Source organism: Cuculus canorus, chromosome 9 (genome assembly GCF_017976375.1).
Source record: "Cuculus canorus isolate bCucCan1 chromosome 9, bCucCan1.pri, whole genome shotgun sequence".
Taxonomy (NCBI): domain Eukaryota; kingdom Metazoa; phylum Chordata; class Aves; order Cuculiformes; family Cuculidae; genus Cuculus; species Cuculus canorus.
In genome coordinates, this window is record NC_071409.1 from 11,786,092 (window position 1) to 11,809,397 (window position 23,306).

The 23,306-nt window shown below is 38.1% G+C and overlaps 1 protein-coding gene across 22 annotated transcripts in view; it reads right to left on the reverse strand.

Moving 5' to 3' along the window:
* Positions 1–23,306, reverse strand: part of DLG1 (discs large MAGUK scaffold protein 1) — a 151,261-nt gene that overhangs the window by 60,637 nt on the left and 67,318 nt on the right. The window contains exon 1 of one of the 22 annotated variants that reach the window (XM_054073910.1): positions 22,654–23,227. The exons of 16 other annotated variants lie outside the window; for them this stretch is intronic. In XM_054073910.1, the coding sequence (XP_053929885.1) occupies positions 22,654–22,878 (225 nt within the window). In that variant the 5' untranslated portion in view covers positions 22,879–23,227. Of the gene's footprint in view, positions 1–22,653; positions 23,228–23,306 lie in introns of those variants that run through there. 5 more of the 22 variants (XM_054073899.1, XM_054073911.1, XM_054073901.1 and 2 more) reach the window with 5 other exon arrangements.

The window sequence follows — 23,306 nt, forward strand, 5'->3', positions numbered from 1 at the left end:
AAGCTGAAATTACTTTTAGATACTGCCCACACTCCCCTGCCCTCTGACTTAACAAAATAACTGACAGAGTCAGCTGATTTTTCTTATAGATCAAATACCTGCACCCCTCTCTTCTGCACTGAATGGCAGCTTTATATTACTGCTTCTTTACTCTTCTCAGTTCTTAGCACTCTTCTCTTTCTGGGCCTCTCATTCCCAAATGCTACAAGATCCCTCCTGACTCCTTCCAATTTTTATCCTTATTTTTCGAAAACTGATGTTCTTCAAGGTGTTTCATTCTTTCTGATTCCAGTCTCGTAAGTTATTACTACTGTCATTATATTTTCCCTTTGCACTAATAGATCAGTATCCACCGACTCTTAAAAGCCACTCCCTGCTCCTCCAAGCATCCTGGCAATAGTTGTACTGAGTCTCCTCCAACACCACGTGGGTGACAAACACTGGCAACCACTTTCAAAGGATGCACAAATCCAAAGGAAGATAAGACTGTCTTAAGCATTTCATGGAATACAGTGAATTGATGTAGGCGCTATGGCCACCACAAGGAAGGACAATGCAAGAAATTAAAATATTTCTAACCATGAGAGCAAGAAGACCTGGAACATAATTATAACAGAAGAACGTTAATTTTATTTTAGAATGGCACATGTATCTGAAAATTATTACAAGATACAGGTATCTGTGAGCAGCTGGATAGGCTCCAATAGCTCAGGGCACCACTTTCAATGTTCTGCTTCCCAGGAATTTTCAAGAAACATTTGTCATTTTTAGGAATTCTCCAAATTAATATGCTAAAGTATTCTGAAAAACAAAAGCTTATCCTCATCCTGTATATATATGTCTCTAACTACAACTTTTAGTATTTCTTGTTTAAATAGAGACAAACTTATTTAAACAACAGAGAGCGCAACAAGGCAATTTAAAATCTTGTTTTGAACATACATATGAGCACAGGTATGATAGACCATAATTTATAAAATGCATGATTTGAACAATAAGTTACTTTAACAGACTCTGTCAGCCTAACTATTAAATGTGCTAACACCTACAATGTTAATAAATCTCAAGGAATTTTTAAATGTAAAGATAAATGTAACAAAAATAATCATTTAATTCCTAGTGGTATGTTTAAAAAAGCAAACGTGATAATATCTTTAAGGGATCAATTAAAAGGAGTGACTCGGAATCTAACACTGAGTCCAGGTGTTGTGAAAAGGAAGAATATATTCATTTTCTCATGTTTAGCCAAGATACACAATAACTCCTTCTGCCAGGGAAAAGTAACTGACCTGAAATTATCACAGCACCATCCACATCCCAACCCACGAAAAGACAGAGTTTTAGAAAACAAACATCAAGCCAACCAAACTTTCCTCACTTTCAAGAAATTACTATAAAAACCCTACACTGTGTAGAATGCAACAATCTTAATGGCACAACACTAAGCAGAAGTATTGCTTTGCCAGCCCAATTTCAATTACTACTACCTTGATATTTTAGAAATAAAATACAAAAGAAAATTAAGTAGCATTAAGTCTCTAAGAAGAGAAGTGATAAAACTACAGAAAAAATGACACTTTCTACAGTTTGCACCTAAAAAGCACCTCTGTGAGTACCCAGAGCAATACGTACCTTTCCTACAGAACAATTAGAACACGAGCCATCAGACACCCAACCACTAGCAGCTTTCACTTTTGCTGTGCTTTTTGTAGGACTCTTTTTTACACTGTCGCGTAAGTTTATAAATTTTCCTCTGTGTTTGGAAGACACAGGCAAAGTGGATGAACTAAAAGACGTACGAATGCTTAGTGCCCGCTGCTGATGCCAGAAGGGCTGCTTCGGCTGCATATGAAGATTTTGACGTATCTCCATTCTCGGGCTCCTTGTTAAATCAGTGAGCTTGAGTGTCCCCATTTCACCATCATCTGTAGCACCACAGTATTTGTAGTCATGACAGTGAGCAGTCATGAAACCAGCAACACAAAGAGTCCTTCTTGCAAAAAATCGGAGGGAAAATAAATCAAAATAGTGCTTCCCAAAAAAGTTCCAAATATGATCGTTTTCTAGATTATGGTCAAAGGAAGAGACACTAACTGCTGTTTTACCTAGTACTGCACGTTGTGTGCTCTCTCACTCTATTTAAAGAGCACCATTGACCCACCACACGACAGTCAGTTTGCTGGGCATAAATAATCAATGCAATGCACGAATTATTGAATAGATGGCAAAAGTCATCTGACTTTATTTATTAAAAAGAAGCTGTGAAAGGTTGTAGTTATTTCCTTTCTTCCAAAAGCTCCTACTATCCCTAAATTCTGTTGTATTTTACCAACTCAAAACTTCTCCAAGGTTTACACCTAGAAAATTATAAAATATACCAATTCCTCTACTTTTCAGAACACTTTATGGGGGCTGAAAAGTAATGAATTTAAAGCAGCTTACGATGAGTTGTGAGTAGGTGGATAAATAGTACAAGATCTCAATGTTAAACTTCCATCAGAAAAAACAAATTTGTTTAAACTATAACAATAAAAATTAAAACAGATTCTTGTATGAGTTGCATTGCCATTAAATACACAAGTTCCTTATTACTCTGTTCATTCCATCTTTAATGCCACAGTTGTGTGATCTCAGTATTACATTTTTACCCCAAGTTTCAAACCAATACAGCTCCAAAACAACTCCTACCCAATCCCGAAGAAACCCCACAAAATGAGAAGCCAGTTTGATTTAATCACACTGTTGAATATTTAACTTTGCCAGCCAATCATTCTAAAAAGAGGTAAAGATCAAAAGTTGATTTCCCAGAGTCCACATGAAAATCAACAGCTAAATAGACATCTCTACATTCCTGGCCTCCCTGAAGGAAGCTGCAGGCTCAAGGCAGTGCTCCTGCAGTCTTCTCGACAGCAGGGACACAACCAGCACTTGCAGAGCTCTGGACCAGCCGTAGCACATACCATCTGCCTCTTGCCCTGTGGGTCTGTTTAGGAATATGCTTTGAATCTGAATATCCGGTGCTGGGTGTGATAATAATGAAGGACACCAGCCCATAGGAAACAAAGCTTGAATAGGTCAGCTGTACTGTATTTGGATAAAAATAGAGAGATTTCATCAGTCCCTAGAATTAAAACATGGTTATTCTCACCCTCACTGTAACTTTCCAACAGCAAATCTGAATATTTAAATAACAAGTCAGCATAATTTTTAGACATTCAATAAAAACTAGAAATACAGAGCTCCGTACAGCCATTCCCAGTTATTTATAGCATTGATATTACACAATAAATAGGAACTGACAGACACTCCTCTGATCACCAAGAGCTGCCATGTCTCATCTTCTGTCCACAATGGACATAATCAAGAGCTGCATAACATATCATTAATGCAATATTCATAAACACAGAGACAGAAAGGTTTCTGGCCAGTGATAGGAAGCTGGAGATGAACTGGTCATACAAATATTCGGAGACTTGCATGTGTGTGTGGTAGTAATTTCTTTTGCCTTTGAAATATCAGGGAGCTGGAGGACTGTGTCCCACTTACATACACACCAGGGTTGTTCTGCTCCAGACAAGTCAAGCATCTCTAGATTTTGTTATTGAAGGGCAAGGCAGAGAGGGAGATAAGCACATTGTTAACCTGCACATAGGTAAACTTTTCAAAATAAGCACATCACAACTAATCTTTTCTCCTTTGATAAATTTCTACAGGTGCATTAATACTGAGCAACTGAGGCACATTCCCCATCCTGCATGGATGACATGGACAGAGGCTGTGTCTTGTGTCAAAGCCTCTATCGGTCTTCTTTGGCCTCAGTGTGCGTAACTGGTGGCTTTTGTAGACACAAACATTTTTTTTCAGAGACATTATCAAGGTTGCTTGAGGTTTAGCAGGTTGCATTCATACCATCCATCCTCCTGCATATCAGTTCTCTGTCTGCTACTCAGCATGACACTGACTAATTACTAAAATTAAAAGGAAGAAGCTAGGTGGGTGGGGTATAAAGGGCTACTTTCACATACATAATGAATCCCAAGATATGTGATATTCCAGATTCAAAAGGAACATCTTATTCCTGGAAGCATTAACTTTGTTGAGAACATGTAGACCACGTAGCCTCTTGATTAAAGAGAAAATCAGCTTTAAAGCACACTAAGGAAGATAGTGAGGGCAAGGGAAAGAGATGTCAGGTACCATATTCTTGGAAACCCAGTTCTCTGGCTTCCTATATTCTCCTCCAAACAAGAAAGAACATAAGGCAAAATACAAGAGAAAGGAATTCACATCTCTCGTATGCTTTCAGACATGCTGACTGCAGAGGCAAAGGAATGAAGATGATGTAGCAGAAAACTGGTAACAGCACAAGGCTTTTTCTGGAAGTACTCATACCTTTGGTCCCTGTGATGATATCCAGAAGATATCAATAATTAAAAGAAAAAAAAAGCTCAAAGTCATTTGTAGTTCCAAGAGAAACAGTCCAAGCACCCAAACACTGCCAAAGAACAGGAGGTACAGGCAGAATACCTAACTCACCCAGAGATGCACGTTGTGCCAGGACAACCCCCAGTGAAAAAGGCTAGGCCACATTGAAATTTAGTATTACGCAAGTATGGAACGTGAATATAGCTTCTTGATTAAAAAGCACTGAAAAAACAGGGAAGGAATATATAATCAAAGCATAGTAAGGCTTACCTAAAACAATCACGATGTAAACAAAATGAAAACAGACAAACAGAAAACAGACCAAGAAAAAAAAAAAACCAAGAAAAAAAGAAAATAGAGAAGGCAAGAAAAATTACTTTCAGAAAGATTAATCAGATATGTAAGATTCATGGGGATCAATTCTGCCCAGTTACATTCACACATGCAAGGTAAGGCAGAGCCTGCCTTGCAGTTGCTCTAACATGAAAAAAAAACACCAGATCCCTAGCGAAGCAGTGGGACATGTGCAGAATTCAAAGCAGGAAAAAGCAGTTATGTAACTAAAGCTGCCTAGGTCTGGCAGATCGGCTTTGGACTGTAGAAAGCCCGAACCCGCAAGTGTTCTCTGCATACTGCACTAATTGCTTCACTCTAAAATCAAGCGCTAAGTGATTTTTTTTATAACCAGAGGGGGTTCACGATCAGGTTGTGATTTTGTATTACATACAAACACTGAACAATTTGTTGCTAAAACAAACCTGAACCATCAGTATTTCATTCTCTAAATTACTACATTGAATGTACAGTGCACGTTTCTTTGCAGCATTCTGTTAAAATGTCAGTAATCTTTTACAAGTAGTATTTCTTCACAAACCATTTTCTTTCCACATTCTATAACACCCACTCAATAGCGGGATAACAACAATACCTATGGAAAGGGAAAACAGTACTAATTTTTTGCCCAGCAATGTTTACAGAAAAAGGTCTTTTTTAAAGCTTCAATAATAACCAACTTCCATTACTTCCAAAAGCAATTCTAGTAGCTGGGAGAATCCTCAAAAAATAATTTAGTACTTCACCCCTACCCTGGCCTTCAAGCAGACATCACAAATCGGCAACTTCTGTTAATACATCTTGATTGATGAAAACAGCCCATATTCATTACCTCTTCTTGAAAGCAGGAAATAAAATAGCTTCCAAAGTGAACAAGCCTTGAGAAGTGATGGGGGTAAACAATTTTGATTCAATACTTAGTGGCAAAACTGAAGATAACTGGCATAATTTCTTCCTAGAGATATATAATTTAAAGTCTGGCAGTATAGTTTTTATCTTCTCTCTGAACTACATCCTGGAATGCCACAGGACATTTCACTAGGGAAGACTACTATTTTAAGAATTTTGCATCCCTCTTCCTCTAGATCACAAAAGTGGATACTCATATAAACATACCCTCAAGAATTTATAGGCTGTTTTGTGGGGTCTAGTGGCAGTAAAAATAAAGCAGAACAGCCATCCATCCTCATTCATAATTCATGTTAGCTGTTTGCTGCCCAGAGCATCTAAGTGAGCACAGCCAGCATTAAGACCAAGGCACCGTCTCTGCCATATTTCTCCCTAAGCCAGTGCCGTCCTGTGGCCTGGGCAGCTCCTCAGTACCACAAAGTCAGCAACTTCAGCTGTTAAGCAACAAATTTAAGAATTGCATATTCTTCCTGAATGTATTTCTCCAGGACTTTAAACAAAACATAGCTTATAAATTTGTGACTGTATTTGTATTCCTTGTACTTGGAGGCATTCACGTTCTCCTACCCAAATCCACATACTCCATAGTGGTTTTCAGCAATAAATTGATTTAACACAAACAAAACCTTAAAAGAGTAGAGTATATTATAAGCCTAACTACGACAGCCTCAGCCAGTGGGTGGTTACAATTAAGTTTGCCTACCATTCTGCACGGATATAAGAATGAAGAACTCTTGGCATCAGATCTGGGTTTCTAACCTGTTCTTTGCCACAATGGAGGTAAGAACGATTCCCATCACCTCCTAAGCGCGAAGGAATGAAAATACCTACATATCTACCTGGATGCTATCTAGGTCTCTCCAAGGAGAGTCTGAAGCACAGAAACAAAGAAACTGAGCCTGAAGCCTGTCAGGGTACGTCTCCATGAAGATGGGTAGGTCCATACATAATCACTTTACTATACTTTGAGGACAGACAAGCCACCTTGGAGCTGTAACACCAGTTCAGGTAAGTCCCGTAACAAAGCTATGAGTTTTTCTGGATCCTAGAAAGAAGGTTTACCCAGCCTTTGTAGATTAAAATGACTTATCTGAATGCCTGTGACTTCACTTTTTAGATCTCACTTTTTTCACAGTAAACCATAGCTCTTGAAAATCTTGTGTATGTGAGGGCTCTATTTCAAAGATGCACAGCCAGCATACAAGATAGGACTAAACTGGAGGAATCATCTGGTTGGTTTGGTTTGTGGTTTTGGCTTTTTTTTTTAAAAAAAAAAAAACCTCTGTCAACAAATTGATTCTCTAACCTAGTTTTCTCCTCAAACCCCACAGCATTTTACAATGAACTCAAATGAACTTAAAACTCTGAACTCAGAACATAAATAGCTAGCTTTGAAAGGAGGAAAACAGTGACAGCAGACACTAGTAAAATCACAGATGGCAACGATTACCTGAACTGACGTAAAGACAAGTAAGCAATTTATTTACCATCAATTTTTTATTGCAATCTTCATGTACAGAAACAACCCAGTTACGAACAATTGCACTATGATTACCCAAGCAGAAGTAAGGCAGTAAAGGCAGTGACAGAAAGACTTGTACTTGCTGAGGCCTAGTAAGCAATTTTTTAGTGCAGGAAAAAAAAAAAAAAAAAAAAAAGAAAGAATGCCATGACCTTAAGCAAAAATATAGGACGAGACAGCCTGTCCAGTGGTTTGGGGGATGAAGTTCTACTCTGCAGCACAAGTAGAGCTTTGCGCATGAGGCACATGGACATCCATGAAACAGAAATGGGGAACCCCTCACACCATGTCCAGCAGTTGTCTCTTCAGCAAAACTTTCAGGTGCTGAGAATGTCATAAAAATACAAGCAACAGTCTCAACAGAACGGCAATTTCAGTAACCAACTTCTCCTCTCTCTGTCAGGATCTAAAAATGGGCCCTTATAGACTTGAGTTAACATCACAGACAATGTTTCATACAAAGGAGACCACAGCAGTCCACCCCTTATGTTTGGAATTTAGATTTATTTAGCTCAAACTAATTTGTCCTGATAAATCTCTCAGGGACTGCTTAACAATTGTATCTCGGTCAATTTCCAAATCCATAATATACAAAATGTAGGCAAAGTCAATGTTGGTTTTCATAAGGTAATTTGTGACTTTTGTTTTTCAAATAAATGGCTGTCTAGCACTGAATCCCGTGCAGCGATTAAGTCATCTGTATTCACCAAGTAACCCAGCACTCTATGCTCAAAACAGAACTGCAAGGCTCCTCATTGACGTTCATAAGTGCTATTGAGAATTAATTCAATGCATTTAATTTGCAACTTAAAGCAAGGCCTAGGAAGCTCCGTTTAAATTAATATCAGCCTTAAGAACAGCAGCTTTCATTATAATGCTGAAGAGTCCACAAAGAAGCCCAAGCAGGGTTTCAGTATCAGAAAAAGACCAGGCAAAGAGAAAATGTGTTCTAAGACTTTATTGTGGAAAAATAATGGCAGCTCTACGGTGTCAATATTTTAGTTTTTAAAATCACAGTAGAAAGGATATGCTGTGATAGGAAACTGAGATGAGATAAGACTGTTCACTCCTGAGCACAGTATTATATGTAAATATAACAATGAAGGTTGGGTACCGTTTACATGCTTCAATAGACAAGACAGTGATAGTTCTTAGAAGCTCTCAGAACACACAATTTCCAATCATTCCTAAATTATTCATGGAATAATTAAATCTTCCTAGACCACATTATTATTTTGTTCTTTATCATTCACTCAAATAGCAAAGAGGAACTATATCTCTCTAGCTGTGATACTAGGAAGTGATCTCTCTCTGTACTAGAAACATGCCAGTTAACTCCCGAAGCCACGCCACTGCTCTTCTCAAAATGTTTTTTGTTAGAGATTTTTTTTAGTTCAGTAAATCTGTAAGAAACATTATTCATAAAATAAGAAAATTGTGCATGTGAACCTCATCCTGTCTAAAGCACTTCCTGATATTTCTTTAGGATAAGAAACATTTGAGCTGCCTTGCAGCACCCTGCTGCCCTCAAAGTACTTATAGTCTTACAACAAGGAGTAATGAAGTGATCTGAAAAAAAGTCAGTGAATCCAAGCTAGTGCTTTCCATTTTAAGACAAGCATTTGTTATTTTATTGACAACTGTACTAGTCTGTGAGAAATCTATTATCATCTGTCCAAAAATATCTTTATAAAAATAAAGACATCTGCCCTAAAACCCTGAGCACAAGCAGAAAGTAATTCACCTGACATTAATGAAAAGCAAACAGAAAACAAAACAAGAAGTCATACATAACAACCAATTAATTAAAAATCATTAGCTTTTTCAAGATGTATATGTAAGAAACTGGAATATTATTGATGTGATTTCTGCATAAAGTGGCTTTACACTAAATCCTCCTTATTTCATTTACAAAAGGCTTCATACACATCAGTAGCATCAGCATTTTATCTTTACAAATGCTGAATTCTCCCTAAATATACAATATTACTTTCACTCCATTTCTCACAGCTTTATATTGCTGTCCAGATGCTTTGCTTTTTTGTCACTCAGAGTTAAGGCTAAAATCTTTACCATGCAATTACTGGCTAAGCACTCCATCTGATTTTATACATTCTCACACCATGGAAACACTGGAAGCTCCTCAGACTTGCTTCCATGACAACATGCAGTTATAATACAATCTCAAAATAAAAACCATTATGCAACACATCCAGGCCCCAGAATGAGTCATAGGAGCCCTACAATGGTTTCAGCAAAACAGGCCCCTTCTCTGTGGTGTCAAATACTGATTACCTCCACTAAATTAACACACTGTAAGTTTCAACAAGTTTAATGCCCAGCATTACTTGAGCAAACTTTCACCCCACAAAGAAATAAAAAGAGAGAACACAGCTTTATGAACCTTGCATTGGAAAATACTATACATAGCAGTGCGTTCAAGTTTACAGTGTTGACTAAAACCAATGCCTTTTTCAAACAAGGTTTACAGATAAACTGACTTTTGGTCTGTAATTATCCATGGGCATTTGATACGGCTGTCAGGTTAACTGCATGATAGAAACACAAATCACATTCGATCAATTTATGATCAATGCAGGAGAAACACAACTATGGTGCATCCATACCTCACTAGAACAAAAGCTGCTTAACCTCTCAAGCAGGAAGGGAAACCTGAGTCTGTCATTCTGAGTTTCATACAAGAAGCCTGTCCATCTCATGAACTGGAATGAGGCCAAGCCAACTACAACTGCAAATAAAATGGAGCACAGAAGTCATTTAAACAGCTTCCTGCAGTTTCTGTGAGGAATGACCTGTTCAGGACAAATACACAGAAACCAGAGGATGAGGTTAAGCCCTGAGATCAGATGGTGAACCTCCTCTGGGAAGATGACACTGAAGCGACAACCACATGGCTCTGGGCAAGATTTCGTATTCTTTATCAGTGCCAGGGCAGACTCAGGATCACACAAAACCAGAATTTTGTGCTAACACACTTAACAAAACTTATATCAGTTGAATTTTGGTGGCACACCCTTGCCTCATTAACTCCAAATAAAAGAACCATTAACAATACCAACCTGGAAAAAAGTGGGTGTCAAAGAAATTTTTTATTGTGAGGGTAGGGAGGTACTGGCACAGGTTGCTCAGAGAAGTCATGGATGCCCCACTCCTGGAGGTTTTCGAGGCCAGTTTGGATGAGGCTTTGAGCAACCTGATGCAGTGGAAGGTGTCCAAAATGCACAAGAAAAGGTGCCATAACCCTGACTCTCCTCCCCTCATTAGGCCACAAAACAAGCAGAAGCTGTTCTTTCACTGTCAAATCCCTGCCACTACAAGAAGGCTGGCCAAGTTAATGAAAACTCATGGAGATAAAGAGATAACTACTTCATTGCTTTAGATTTCAAGAAACAGAAAACAAAATGTGACTTCCATGCTGGTTACTGAGGCTTAAACCCAAACTAACAGTCATCAAATAAATTTTCCAAACACAAGAAAGTAGGTGAAAGCAATAAAGTATGGTATAAAAATTAACATCAGGAAAAAAAGCAAACTACCAGCTTTCCAGCCATTTCCCAGTTCCATCAGCACAAAAGGTTCAAGTATTCTGTAAGATGCACATCAATCTATCTATTGTCCTTAGAAGAAGGTATAGCAAGATACGACAAGAATGTTTCTACTTTACACACGCATAAGGACAACAGTAGGGAACTTGCCTGCTACTTGTTGCCTTTATCATATTCTCTGAACTATTAATTTAGCCACTAGTCCTTCCGAGGCACATTTTAAGATTATTTCCTGACACTCTGATCATCTCATGACTGATGTATCTCTTGGGATGGATCTATCAGATGGCATTTTCTTCGGAGAACTGGAGATTTCTAGGTCAGACAATCATGACTGCTGAGTGACACACAAAGACCAGAAATTGAGATTCAATTCCCTGCATTTAACTCACATTATTGTCAAACTTCATAACATCCTCTAGTGATGCAGCCAGGATTTTTTTTCCTAGTGTAATTTATTCAGAAACATCAAATAACACAATGCACCACAGACACAGATAAATTACTCTGATAGTTCACGTCACTCTCCACCTGCTCTTTGCAAATCCATTTAACTCCATTTTGAAATTATTCTCTTTGCACTTTCTCTTTTCCACAGCGTTTTGTGACAGTAACCTTCACGATTTCAGCAGAAGCGTTACAAGACAGCTGTGGCAGATTTAGAACTACAGAACTATTAAATAATTTCTAATTGAGAACATTCTTGATTTCTTTTTTATTTTATAAGTCTCTGTCACATTCACCCTCAGGGTGTTTTTTTCACTGCTGCAGAGGACTAAGGTGATATTTTCAGAAAACTATCAGTGAAAACTCCAAAATCTCCATCTGGAATCGAAATGCTTCATTTGTAGCCTATTGCTATATGCACACGCACAAGACTACCCTTCTAACTATGTTGTCCATTCAATACTGTACAATGAATGTCAGTAGCCATTTCTGTGGCCAGTCATTCACTTTTGCCTGCTATTCTCTGTGGCCAGTTAATCTGAAATAACAATAATTAAAAAAAAAAAAAAAAAAAAAATCAGTCCTTGCCTCTGGCTCGCAGCTTCCCCTACCTCCCCCCAAGAGGATCAGTCACAAACATGGCCTTCTGGGAATCCACTCCCAGCTGAATGGACCTGTTTTAATCAATTTAAAATAGAACGTTCTTCCTCTTTATCTCACGGCACCATTAATTTTAAAGGTCTTTGATCCAAGAACCATTATTTTCACAAACTTCCGTAATTACAACAACCTTCTGATGAGTTTTATCTATATGCTCCCTCTTTTCAAAGAAGGTTGGAGGATCTGCAAGTCCTCGTTTTTCCTTTACAAAGACAAGCTGACTTCTCTTCTCTTACCTGTTTATCTATCTACCTATTAATTCTTTTTTATTAATAAAGAATTTCTCTAGGTTTGTACAATAAGGATATCACTCTTGCTCAGCTGCAGTCTCAGAGCACAGCTTAGCTCCTTCTAAAAAGGGCATCATGTTTGCCTTTTTACAATTTTTATTCTAGGAATACCCAGACAGTTTAAAGAAAAAGGTCACACACAGCACAGCAGACAGTTCAGCTATATTAAACACAAGTTTCTAAAGAAATCTTGAATAAATGTCATCTCCTATTGATCACCTGTGCCTCTTACCCCATTCATTTAAATTCTCTTCTATTGGCACCTGAATCTTTTTAATACAGTAAAATGAGTTATAGGTACTACCCTGAGCTCAAAGGTGGGACAGCCCTATTGGGCTTTTAGCTGAGACAGGCACCTACTTCACAGCATTTCACTTATTTTGGAACAGTCTTATATGAGTACTGTCACCACCCTTTCCCAGTAGTATTTCACAGTTAATTTGCACGCACCTTGATTTAACATCTAACTACAGAAGTGCTGCTCTGTAAAGAGCGTTAATGTGCTCAAATTGTAAAAAGCTGTACATAGGATTTTCCCCCATGGTGTTACTTATAAAAAAGAGTAATTTTTTTAAAAGGAGTAACAACAATGATAAGAGTTAAAATCAAAACTAAAAGCAGCAGTAAAGAGATGCAATAGAAGAGTTTTTGAAAAATATGAACAACTTTCCAGTACTTCAGTTTCCAAACAGTAATTTAAAGTAATTATATTAGGTGTTGATTCAGAGATTCTGTGATGTATTTTGACATTTTCAAGTATGAACATTATTCGTCACTATTCTTTTTATACAGGGAATACTAATTTATTACCCTGATTTGGCAATTACATCATGTTCCACTAAGCTTTTGAAACGCTTAATATATTAATCTCCTCCTTTAAAATTAAGTTTCCTATCTAAATTTGTCTAGCTTCAGTTTCCCAACCTGGAATACAGATGCTTTTTTCTACTAAATAAACAAGCTTTCTGGTTTCCAAAATCTGTCCCTATGTATTTATAGTCAGTGACTAAATCATCTCCTGACGTTCCTTTGGATAAACTAAGCACCAAGAAACTAAGGTCTTAAGTTGCTCATTTTAAAAGTAGGTCTTCCCTAACATAATCTACAGTTATAATCCCTTTTCTGAACACTCCCAATTTATCAGGATCTCTTTTCAGCTAGGATTTCAGACTGGAGACTGCACACGGTGCAGACAGAATCCAGAGCTCCCTCTCCCTCCTTTGCCCATGGGGAAAGCTGACTCCCTTCTCACCTGCTACATCAGACTGTGTAATCAAGATACACTTATCTAAGAAAAACAACTACAGTTTTCTTAGTAAATTAAATTTGCTTTGAAGTAGAAGTGTACAGCAGAAGCACAAGGAATCTTTACTCTGCTCCCTATTCTGTTAAGCAAACCAAATGCTGTTACCAGGTTGCTCAACTAACTTCTACAACCACCAGTCTTTGAGAAACAACTTTAAATAAGCGGATGTACATACTGTGAGGCAGCAGCAATAAAGACATAAATGCTAGAAAACTTATCCAAAACGTTCCCACAGTACAGCAGTTTCCAGTAAATACCACAAAAAGCATTGTGAAGAAATTGAAAATTCCATGGTCAAAGAAAAGTCCTGTTCTATACCTGCAACTCATATAACATCTGAAGTCCTATTACAAGACAGACACAACTACATCGATACAAATCTCCAATAACACCAAGTTCTATGTAGGTTAAAAAAAAACAACTTAAAAAAAAGAATACTCCTAAACTGACTACAAGGACATGGAAAAAATTAATAAGCATTTCTAATTTACCAGTGCCAAAATTAAATTTAAGCTATTTTGTCCTGATCCTTTCTTTTATATGAAAAATATGGATGAGGTGATCTGCTTTTATTTAGATCATTGCTCAGATGTATCCTTTCACATAAGAAACTGTTGCAAGGGACTAGAATATGCATTGGAAACAGCTTAATGGAGCAAAAGACTGAAAAGTCATAAATGCTAAGATCAGCTTACAGGAGAGACCAAATGAGTCATAAATGCCTCTTATCTGTCTGGAGAACACATCAGCTCAAGTACATCCCAATGTGCAGCTAAACAGAATCACTGGAAGAGCAGCAAACGCCCAACAGAGACAAGCTGCAGTTTAGCCTGATACATCAGAGAAGGCAGCAAGGTGAAATTCAAGACCGACAAACAAAGTCACATGGAATAGCGATAAACAGCACAGACACTCTGAGGAATACCAAACTGGGAAACAGTCCAGAATTGCTTTGGTTGGTGGCAAAGATTATTTAAAATTATAAGAGAGATAGAAGGCAGTCCTTGCTCTACACTGACTGCAGTCCTTCAGAGTGCTCACTTGATACTGAGCCTTGTGACTGCACGCATGTATGTGTGCACACGAAAACCTGGTACACGGAAGAAAGTCTTAAGTCTTTCAAAAAGCAAGTGACAGAATTGCACAAGTTTTGGGATTCCTTACAGTTTTTTATGGGTTAAAACCTCCATATGGTCATGATATATGAGAGTTTTAAAAAAAAAAGTAAAGATGATCAGAGCCCCCGTGAAAGGTGCCTTCTCCTACCCATCTCCCCAAAGACAACAGGCAATCGTTTTTCTTAAATGCATTGCAGTGCGGAACAGGCGGCTTCTGCCCTCCAGAAGATCAGAACCACCCACTTTGGTCAAGAGGAGAAAAGAACATCGCTTTAACAACTTTAGCACTCACTCCAGCAGCAGCTTCCAGCATGTGATGCTTGCAAAACATGAAGAGGGTACAGAGAACGTACACAGCTCAGGAGAGTCTGTAAGTCCTTCTGGTTTTACTGTCTTGGGATCCAAGCAGTTCCTGGAAGAAACTGAAGGTAGTAGCAAGAGGTGACAGCTTTAAGTGGCCTGTGATGATCCCAACTAAACAAAGGCACAGTTTAAAAGACATTGCAGCTTTCTCACTGTATCAAAGAATAGACAATTGTTGGTTTGGCGTTATTTTTTTTTTGGTCACAATGGGCGACTGTCAGGGAGTCCACTGACCTGGTTAATTTTGACTGGTATAGAATGACTGTTGCTAATGCTACTTTGGGCAAACCCAGGAAAGGCAGGTCCCTCAAAAGGTATGTTTGGGATACAGGGAAGAGTCTCTAGGCAGTAGTGGTATTAACAAGAAGTCAGCTCTCAGTGCTGAATTTGGCCTCTCTATTAGAGTTTTTTGAGTTTCCTTGACAGGCAGCACAAGGTCTTTGACAAACAGGAATGCTCCTATCTGTTTTGTAAGGAATAAATTGGAGTGACTGAGAGTGCTGGTTAACATAAACACAGCATCTGACAATGTGGTTACATCCTTCTCAAGGTCTATTGATGTATTTTATACTATTGTTGTTGTTGCCTCTGTCCCCAAGACCAAACGTGCAACTGCGGTGCCGTTTTAGACCTAAACCTGCCAGAATTTCATTACAGCACTTGGTTAACAAAGCATCTGTTGCAGGAACAGTCTCAACTGGTCAGAAGGATTTCTCTAGCCTTCTAACCGGAGTGATCTTTAAGTGTTCCTGAAGTCATATATAGAAATCCACAATCTTCACTCGAATGAAATTTCAGAAGGCACATTAGAAACACCATTGAAGGAATGTATCCTTCCTCCAGCAAGGAGAACATCCACTGCTACCCATCTGTTACAGAGCTATTACCTGATAAGCAAAGCGTTAACGACGTGGTTATACTTATAAACAAAGATGAGACACTTCATTTCAATTGCACATGAGATGCATCCCATGAAGAGGCAGGTGTTTTCCTAATATTTTTGTCTGTTATGGATCTGCCAAAGTAATAAAAAAAATGAACTGTGCTGGAAATGCTTCACAATATCCTTGTGCTTGAAGTTCAGCAAACAGCAGCGTTTCAAACATTAGTTTGAACTCACTGTCAGGGACAGCAGTGAAAGACATGCTCTTCACTCAGACTCAGTCCCCTGCGACAGAAGTCACATGCATAGCCCGAACAGGCAAGCTTAGACAAAAAGAGTTTGTGCCTTGCAAAGACATCGTTTATAAAGGAATCTACAGATATGCCTATCCGGCACCTTACAGCTCCAAATGCATGCTTGCTTCTACACACTGAAATACCTGGGAGGTTGATTCAGGGTCAAGGTGTACACAATAACAACAGAGTATTATGTAGGACTCAAAATGTATCAGCAGAACAGAGAAAACTAGTCTCAAGAGATGGTAGAATAATATATATGAAAAGTAACTACTAGATATTACATGACAATAAAAATCAAACTATGAAATTCAGACAAGGATAGGGAAAGAATAGAGAGCTATGAACTAATTACCTATCAGGGACTAGGAGTTTACTTAACACTGATTATTCTACAAAGCACAGGACCACTTCTGAGAACTAAACCAAAAATTCTTAAAAAGATAAAATTATTCAAACATTTATACAGATAACTGAACAACAGAAAACACTTCTCAGGAAAAAAAAAAAAAAAGGAAAAAAAGAGAGCCCAAGATCCTACCTGCTTCACTGAAAAATTTAGTAAGTAACTTGTATTCATAAAGACAAATTCAATTACCTCCTAGCCCCAACAGAGATTCCAGAAAACAGAACTAAATTATTCCAAAAAGAGACAGCACAGCTAGAGTGCATATAAAGATTTAAATTTATCTTGCTGCAAAAAGCCAACAGTTTCTCTCCTTTAGTTACTATAAATCCTAGACAGGCCATGGACGTGGAGTTTACCAAGACTCTGAGCTGGCAATAAACTAAAAGTGTCTTAAGTTGCACAACACATGACATCATTTCAGCCCTCAAACACAGATGCAGACAATTCTAAAAGACAAAGTAATGCTTTCTATAAACATCTAAGACATTTCTGTTGCAGTGGTTTCTTCCAACTAAAAAAATTATCCTGCACTTCCTTAATCATAATTGAGAGTGCTCTTGATGTTGTAGACCAAAATAGAGGCACAGGAAGAAGACGGTGCTCGCTTCAGACTCAGTGGTTCTGTCAGACAGTCATTTACTTAATAATTGTATTAACTGAAACATATACAGCAACTCTGGCAGCAGAACAGAAATGCTACACCACAGGAGCCATACTAGAGCTGTTTAGCAAGCTGACAGCTGGTGAAAGACAGACTGGCCTGTATTTGACTTTCAAAACACTTTGTCAATCAATACAAGCCTCAACTGAGAGGGCAACTATCACAATATAAAATTAATTAGCAATGTTACATAACAGACCTCGAGCCCTACCTCTTCCATGGGCTTCCATGCCCTTGGCTTTATATAGCAAGACCCTGTTTGTCCACCTGAGTTATTAGTAGGAGTTGAAGAGAATGGATTAAGAAAGGATCCAGCGCCTGCCTTGCCTGAAGGTTCTGAGTCTTGGGCACAAGGCAGACAGAAAGCCCCTGCAGTAGCAGTAGCACTCCAAAAGCAAAACACTTGTGTCCCCTTTCTCCTTTCCTTCTCAGATTTCTGAATCATTCTAGAAAAATTAATTTTCTTGAGATATAATGGAACAGAAAAATGAAGACATTCTGCTACCGACTCAGAGTGAGACAGAGCAGCTGTGAGAAAACAGGTGAGAGAAGGTGGAACCCAAACCCTCTGGCAGCAAGCAGAGCCTGCAGGTGGCCACAGCACCAGTTCAGTGGTTCAGTTCTTATCATCACTGCCACGCTGCAAGTGATTAATTCTCTGTACTTGCCAACATTACAGTCACACACACAGGTTGGGGAAGGACGCAGCACAAGCCCCTTACTCCAGGAGCCTAATAGTTTACTTGGTGAGAGAAGACACAATTGGCCACAGCACGAAACCAGAATCAGGTTAACACAATCTACATGACAGTACATGATCCAATGACACATGCTTAAGATTAATTGATTTTAATACCCTTGTAAAACTGCATTTTTTCAAAAAATGTCAAGCAAACTTCAGAGTCTTGAGAAGTTTCCATCTCCACTGTACACAGTTAGAAAGTGATTACAAAATGAAAGCTCACAAGAGGATCCAGAAACAGTCCCATTAAGTCAAGTTTAAATTGTCAGGAATTTCCTATTTCTTAGCCTATTGATTAGAATTCACATTAACACCTTATTCTTCCAGCATAAATTCACACCATTTTTACCTCTGCTACAATGTCCTCTCATAGAAAATGCAAGCAGTGACAGGAGAAAACTTGCAAAATTCACCCTGTTACAAATGTGAGATATCATGTAACTCAAACCCAAGAATTAGAAGGAAAATTAGTACGTTATATATATTATGTATAAAATATATATAATTATTATATATAATACATTATATATATTATATTATATATATTATTATTATATATAAAATGCATGTTTAAATCTCAGAATGTGCTTTCTTATAGTTTAAGTCATCCAAAGCAAATACTATTAAAAGCTGCTTTCTCATGTGTTCGTTGATATTAGCAGCAACCATTTCCAGACAACGTACGCTTAAAGTTTAAACTCAGGGAAAAGTCTGCACTATAAGTTTAACAATGACAACAGTTCGTCTATGTACTCGTATAAACTTCCCTACAGTCACTCCTCTAACTCTTTTCTTCTTTACTGTATCACCTCTTTACTCGCAGGATTTGTTTCATTCAGCACATTTTTATTTTTTTTTTTAAAGAGGTGATAAAGAACTTCACGTTATGCCTGGCTGGTGTAATGAAGTCCCAGTTCCACCTCTAAATGTGAGGGGATGCTAAAACAGTTGCACATCCACAAAGTTTAATACCTATTGTCACACACCCTGATATACCCAAGATATTTAATAGTTAAACTGCTATCAAATTGTCTGATCTTTTAGTTGCAGTACCTTCCTGCTACAAGTTCCAGGTTTAATTCCATGTCTTATGTTAAGCACACTCCCCTCTTTTTTTCTTTTTTTTTTTTTTCACTTTTCAACTTCTTGTTTAATTAAACCCCAGCTTACTACACCACAACTATTTTATGCTTTATCTTACATTTTTAGCACGTGCCTTAGTGTTATGATCTGTATGTCTAGAAATATATAAATACTTAAACATACCAAAGTTATAGGAAAGATAATAAAAATTGCTATAAGAGATCTATTTTTGTAATCCCGGAACTGTGAAAAGTACAATAAAGAAGGGGGTTACAGACTTGGGGTTTTTTAATTACTATCTTTCAAATGCACATTATATCACGTCTATGTTGTTGCCTGATTACACACAGAATTTTATACTAGCTAGAACTATGCTCATAATATTTCAATACATCTGAGAGCAATAATCTAGAAGTAATGAAGTACAATAAAACTCACACCAGTATCTTAAAAGGAAGAGATACAAAGGCAATGACTGGGCTCAAACAACTCAGAATCAGCTGATAAGCTATGAAATTTCAAGTTAAGTTTTTGAAATTGAGAAGTTTCCTGCCCCCTCCTCCCCTTCCCCCATCATTCCTAAAACATGTCCTAAAAAACAGACATATAATTAGCACAGCACATTCAAAGAGCTAAACAATTTTTCAGTATCAAATGCCGGAAGCCTCTTAAGCCATGTTACATGCCAAGGATAGCCTACATGCATTGCTGTTGGAGCCAGTTTAATGCCGTGTGAATTTCAGACAAATCAGTTTCTGAATTTGTAGCACAACATGGGACAAGCACTAACAACAGTTAAAATGCATGCTGTGACAGGATAGCTGAATTCACCATCAGGAACAGGTGCTTCACAGAGCTCTGGAAAGACTTTGGGGGAAAGAACTGCCCTGGATACAGTCATCTTTGCTGATGCAATATGCATACCTCTTCTTATAGGGCAGCACTTCAAATTACCCAGTATTTTTTATTTGCTTAACCATATATTTACTAAGCTCATGGCTTAGTTTTTCACCCTTGTTAGAATGACCACTTCACTGTCCTCTTTTGGATTAATTCACACCATCTGTTTCTACTGTTGCCTTTTTCCTATGGGTGATGAGTGACTAGTGTCATGAGGTTATGGTGACCTCATAACACTAAAAAGAGACAATTCTAGAAAATAAGGCACCTTTAACGCCTGCAAGTGGATTGCTACTCTTCAGGATGCTGTAGCTTTTTATAGTAGCCTTTCACTTCTGACTACTCCTCCACGCCACAGTGCATTTCTGGGCACACATGCATTCTCCTGAGCATAAGCCTAGTGATAACCAGAGCAAAAGCAGCGCTACCACATCCACTATCAACTTTTTCCTTGCTTCTTTACGGTACGAGATTCTCTACTCAAAAAAACACCTTACCCCAAAATCCAAACTCCCTTCTTTAGCAAGAGCCCTCTTGCCACCCTGCTGTGGAGAAGGTGACCTGTTGCCACTCCCAGATGACAGGGACATGCAGCCCAGTCTCCAGGAGTCGTTTCCCTTTCACTGGTATAACAGAGGGAACTAAGCAAGTATCACCGTTTCGTGCCATCCTACCCCATCCAAGAAAAGCAGGCACATGAAGGAACGGATAGAAACAGGTGCTATATAGCAGACTAACAAAGGGAAGCAGGGAACCAGTAGTATAAAAGGTATCAGCTTGGTTTTTATACACATTAAAAATCATGGTGTCACGACAGTAAGAATATATAAAGCCCATCATCACAAGCAGAATTTCAACAGACAAGGTTGGAGAAGTACATCATATCTAATTATTTATGTGGACTAAACAAATGTGATTACTTTCAAGTGATGGGGATTTATCTTAAGTGAACAAACGAGCTGTCAAGTTTTCAGAATACAGCATCACAGAACAAAAACTAAAGCGAACTGAAAAACAAAACTGCACCATAAACAGCAATCTTTAAATGTTCTTTTCCCTCCCTGAGGCTGCAACAGCTGCAATGGGTGGATAAGATAGGAGGACAGTACAGCATCTTCCCAGAGGAGGAGGCTTCCACAAGCTCTTATGTTTTCAGTGCATTACACCTGAATCTGCTCATTTGGGTTTTTTACAACCATTTCAAAATATTTTACGTTTTTTTCTCCCTCCTGGCTGGCCATGAACACGTAAAAGTAGTTCTTTTTAATGGAACAACAGTCAGACTTACAAGAAAAACCTGGCAGGCTTTCACAGAGGTAAGCTATCTTTTTCATAGCAGAAAACCAGAACAAACGCTGGCGTAGTCACAGAATAACAGCTCTGGTTTGAAGGGAGCTCAGGACCTTTATCTGGCCCAACCCATACTCAAAGCAGAGGCTATTCAGTATTTTAGCTATCAGTAAATTTCTAGTCGTGACTAGTCAATCCAGCTGCAGGTTTCATGCATTCCATCATTACTGGTTAAAACAAATAAAAGCAACCATAATGTTTATTCAAAAGGCTAATATATTTTGCCTTTAAAAATAACACTACTTAAAAGCTATTATGCCTACCTAAAACATCACTTAAAGTATAATGACCCATTACAGAAACTACAGGATCCCTCTCTGACATTAATGGACATTTGCAACGAGAAAATGAAAATAACCCCTAATACCTCCTATTCATTGTTTATTCTGAATTGACAAGCAAAAGACAGGTAATAATAAGCAGATTTCAGAGGAACATTGAAAAAATTACTGAGAGATACAAATCCTCTTAATAATATCACCCTGTCTGAGAGTAACTAATTTTTCATTTTCTTACAAATTTTTGTAGTACTTCAGGTTAAATAACATCTTGACCAAAGCTTGGCAGTAAGTAAAACAACCTGATCTGTCGTTTTCAACCAGTGCTGACATCCCAGCATTCTTCCATAGATCTTTCTTTGCTGTATTATCCAAAGAGATATTTATCTGCTGGTGTCAACGTGGTTAAACTTCTCTCAATATAAACCTTAAGAACTCACCCCAAGCCCATACACTTAAAATTTGGCTCGCCTCCTTTAATCTGACTTTCAATAATGATTAATAAAACATTACTTAGAGCAGATTGACAGTGAAGTTGAAAAACGTCATGTTTTTCTTACAGACTGCACTATTAGATGGACAGTTTGTACTTCAGCAAGTCATTCCTTAATCTTACAGATTATTAGCAGCCAAAAACCACAGAAAACTATACAGACTAGAATTTGTTGTGCTATATATAATTATTTAATCTTTTACATACAATTCCTTAGCCAAGAAATACGTAGTCTTTATTTGACTTGTCATCTCACTACTGCTATGGAACTGTTATTACTTAACTACGTTATTCCCCTCCAGTGTCAGGCAATAAAATGCAAACTATGTTTTTCAGTATTTCATTATTTCATTAAAATACTTCATATTTAAACTTGGAGGCTCAGCACTCTGCAAATAACTTAAATAAAAATCAGACCTCATCTAGTGTTTCCATTTTCATGCTTTAATGTTAGAATTTATACAGATCTCTGTACAATATGAAAATGAAAGCAGACAGAAAACACCACTCATAAATCAGAGATTACATGAAAGCATACACACATAAATAATTGCTATTTCTGACTAGCAAGTAACCAGAAAACATGCAGACTGAATATTTACAACAAGTGGCATATTACCTGGGTGGAGCTGGCAGCAACAGAAATGCAGTCAATGAAAACATGTCTTCGAGTGAAAAATGCAACTATCTGCTGCCAACGGGAAGGCTCGTTCCGCAACTCATCTGTCGAGCCTTTCTTTGCCCACTGCTTGTGCTTTGGGCCTACAGAGCTGTGGCTTGAGCTAGTGTTGCCTCGATTGGCGCGAGAATAGAGGAGTGTGTTATTTCCGAAAATGTAATTCATCTCTGCAGCTCTGCAGGTGGTTGCCAGGCAGTCTGACTTCCCTACCAGCTGCTGAGTGGTGAATGAGCAGGGAAAAAAAAATGCAGATAGAATTACAGCAGCATCGTTTACAAACTAGGAAAACAAAATTCTTGATAGCTGATGCTATTTTTCTTCTATGCCTTTCCACCCCCTACATCCCTTCTCTACCTGAGATTCAATGATGAACGTAATCTTGAGCAATAAAAAAAAAACGCAAGCAAATGCTTTTCTTGGTTTTCCTTTTTCAGAACCCACAGGATCGAAAGCTTGTTTGCTCTTCCCAGCTGACAACAGATATTTAAAAGAAACTGGGTAGCAGGTACAGTACAACGTTAGAAATCCACAGCTATGAGGATGGCTGTGCATGATAACAGATACTGGGTGGAGAAAGCACGGATCAAAAATAA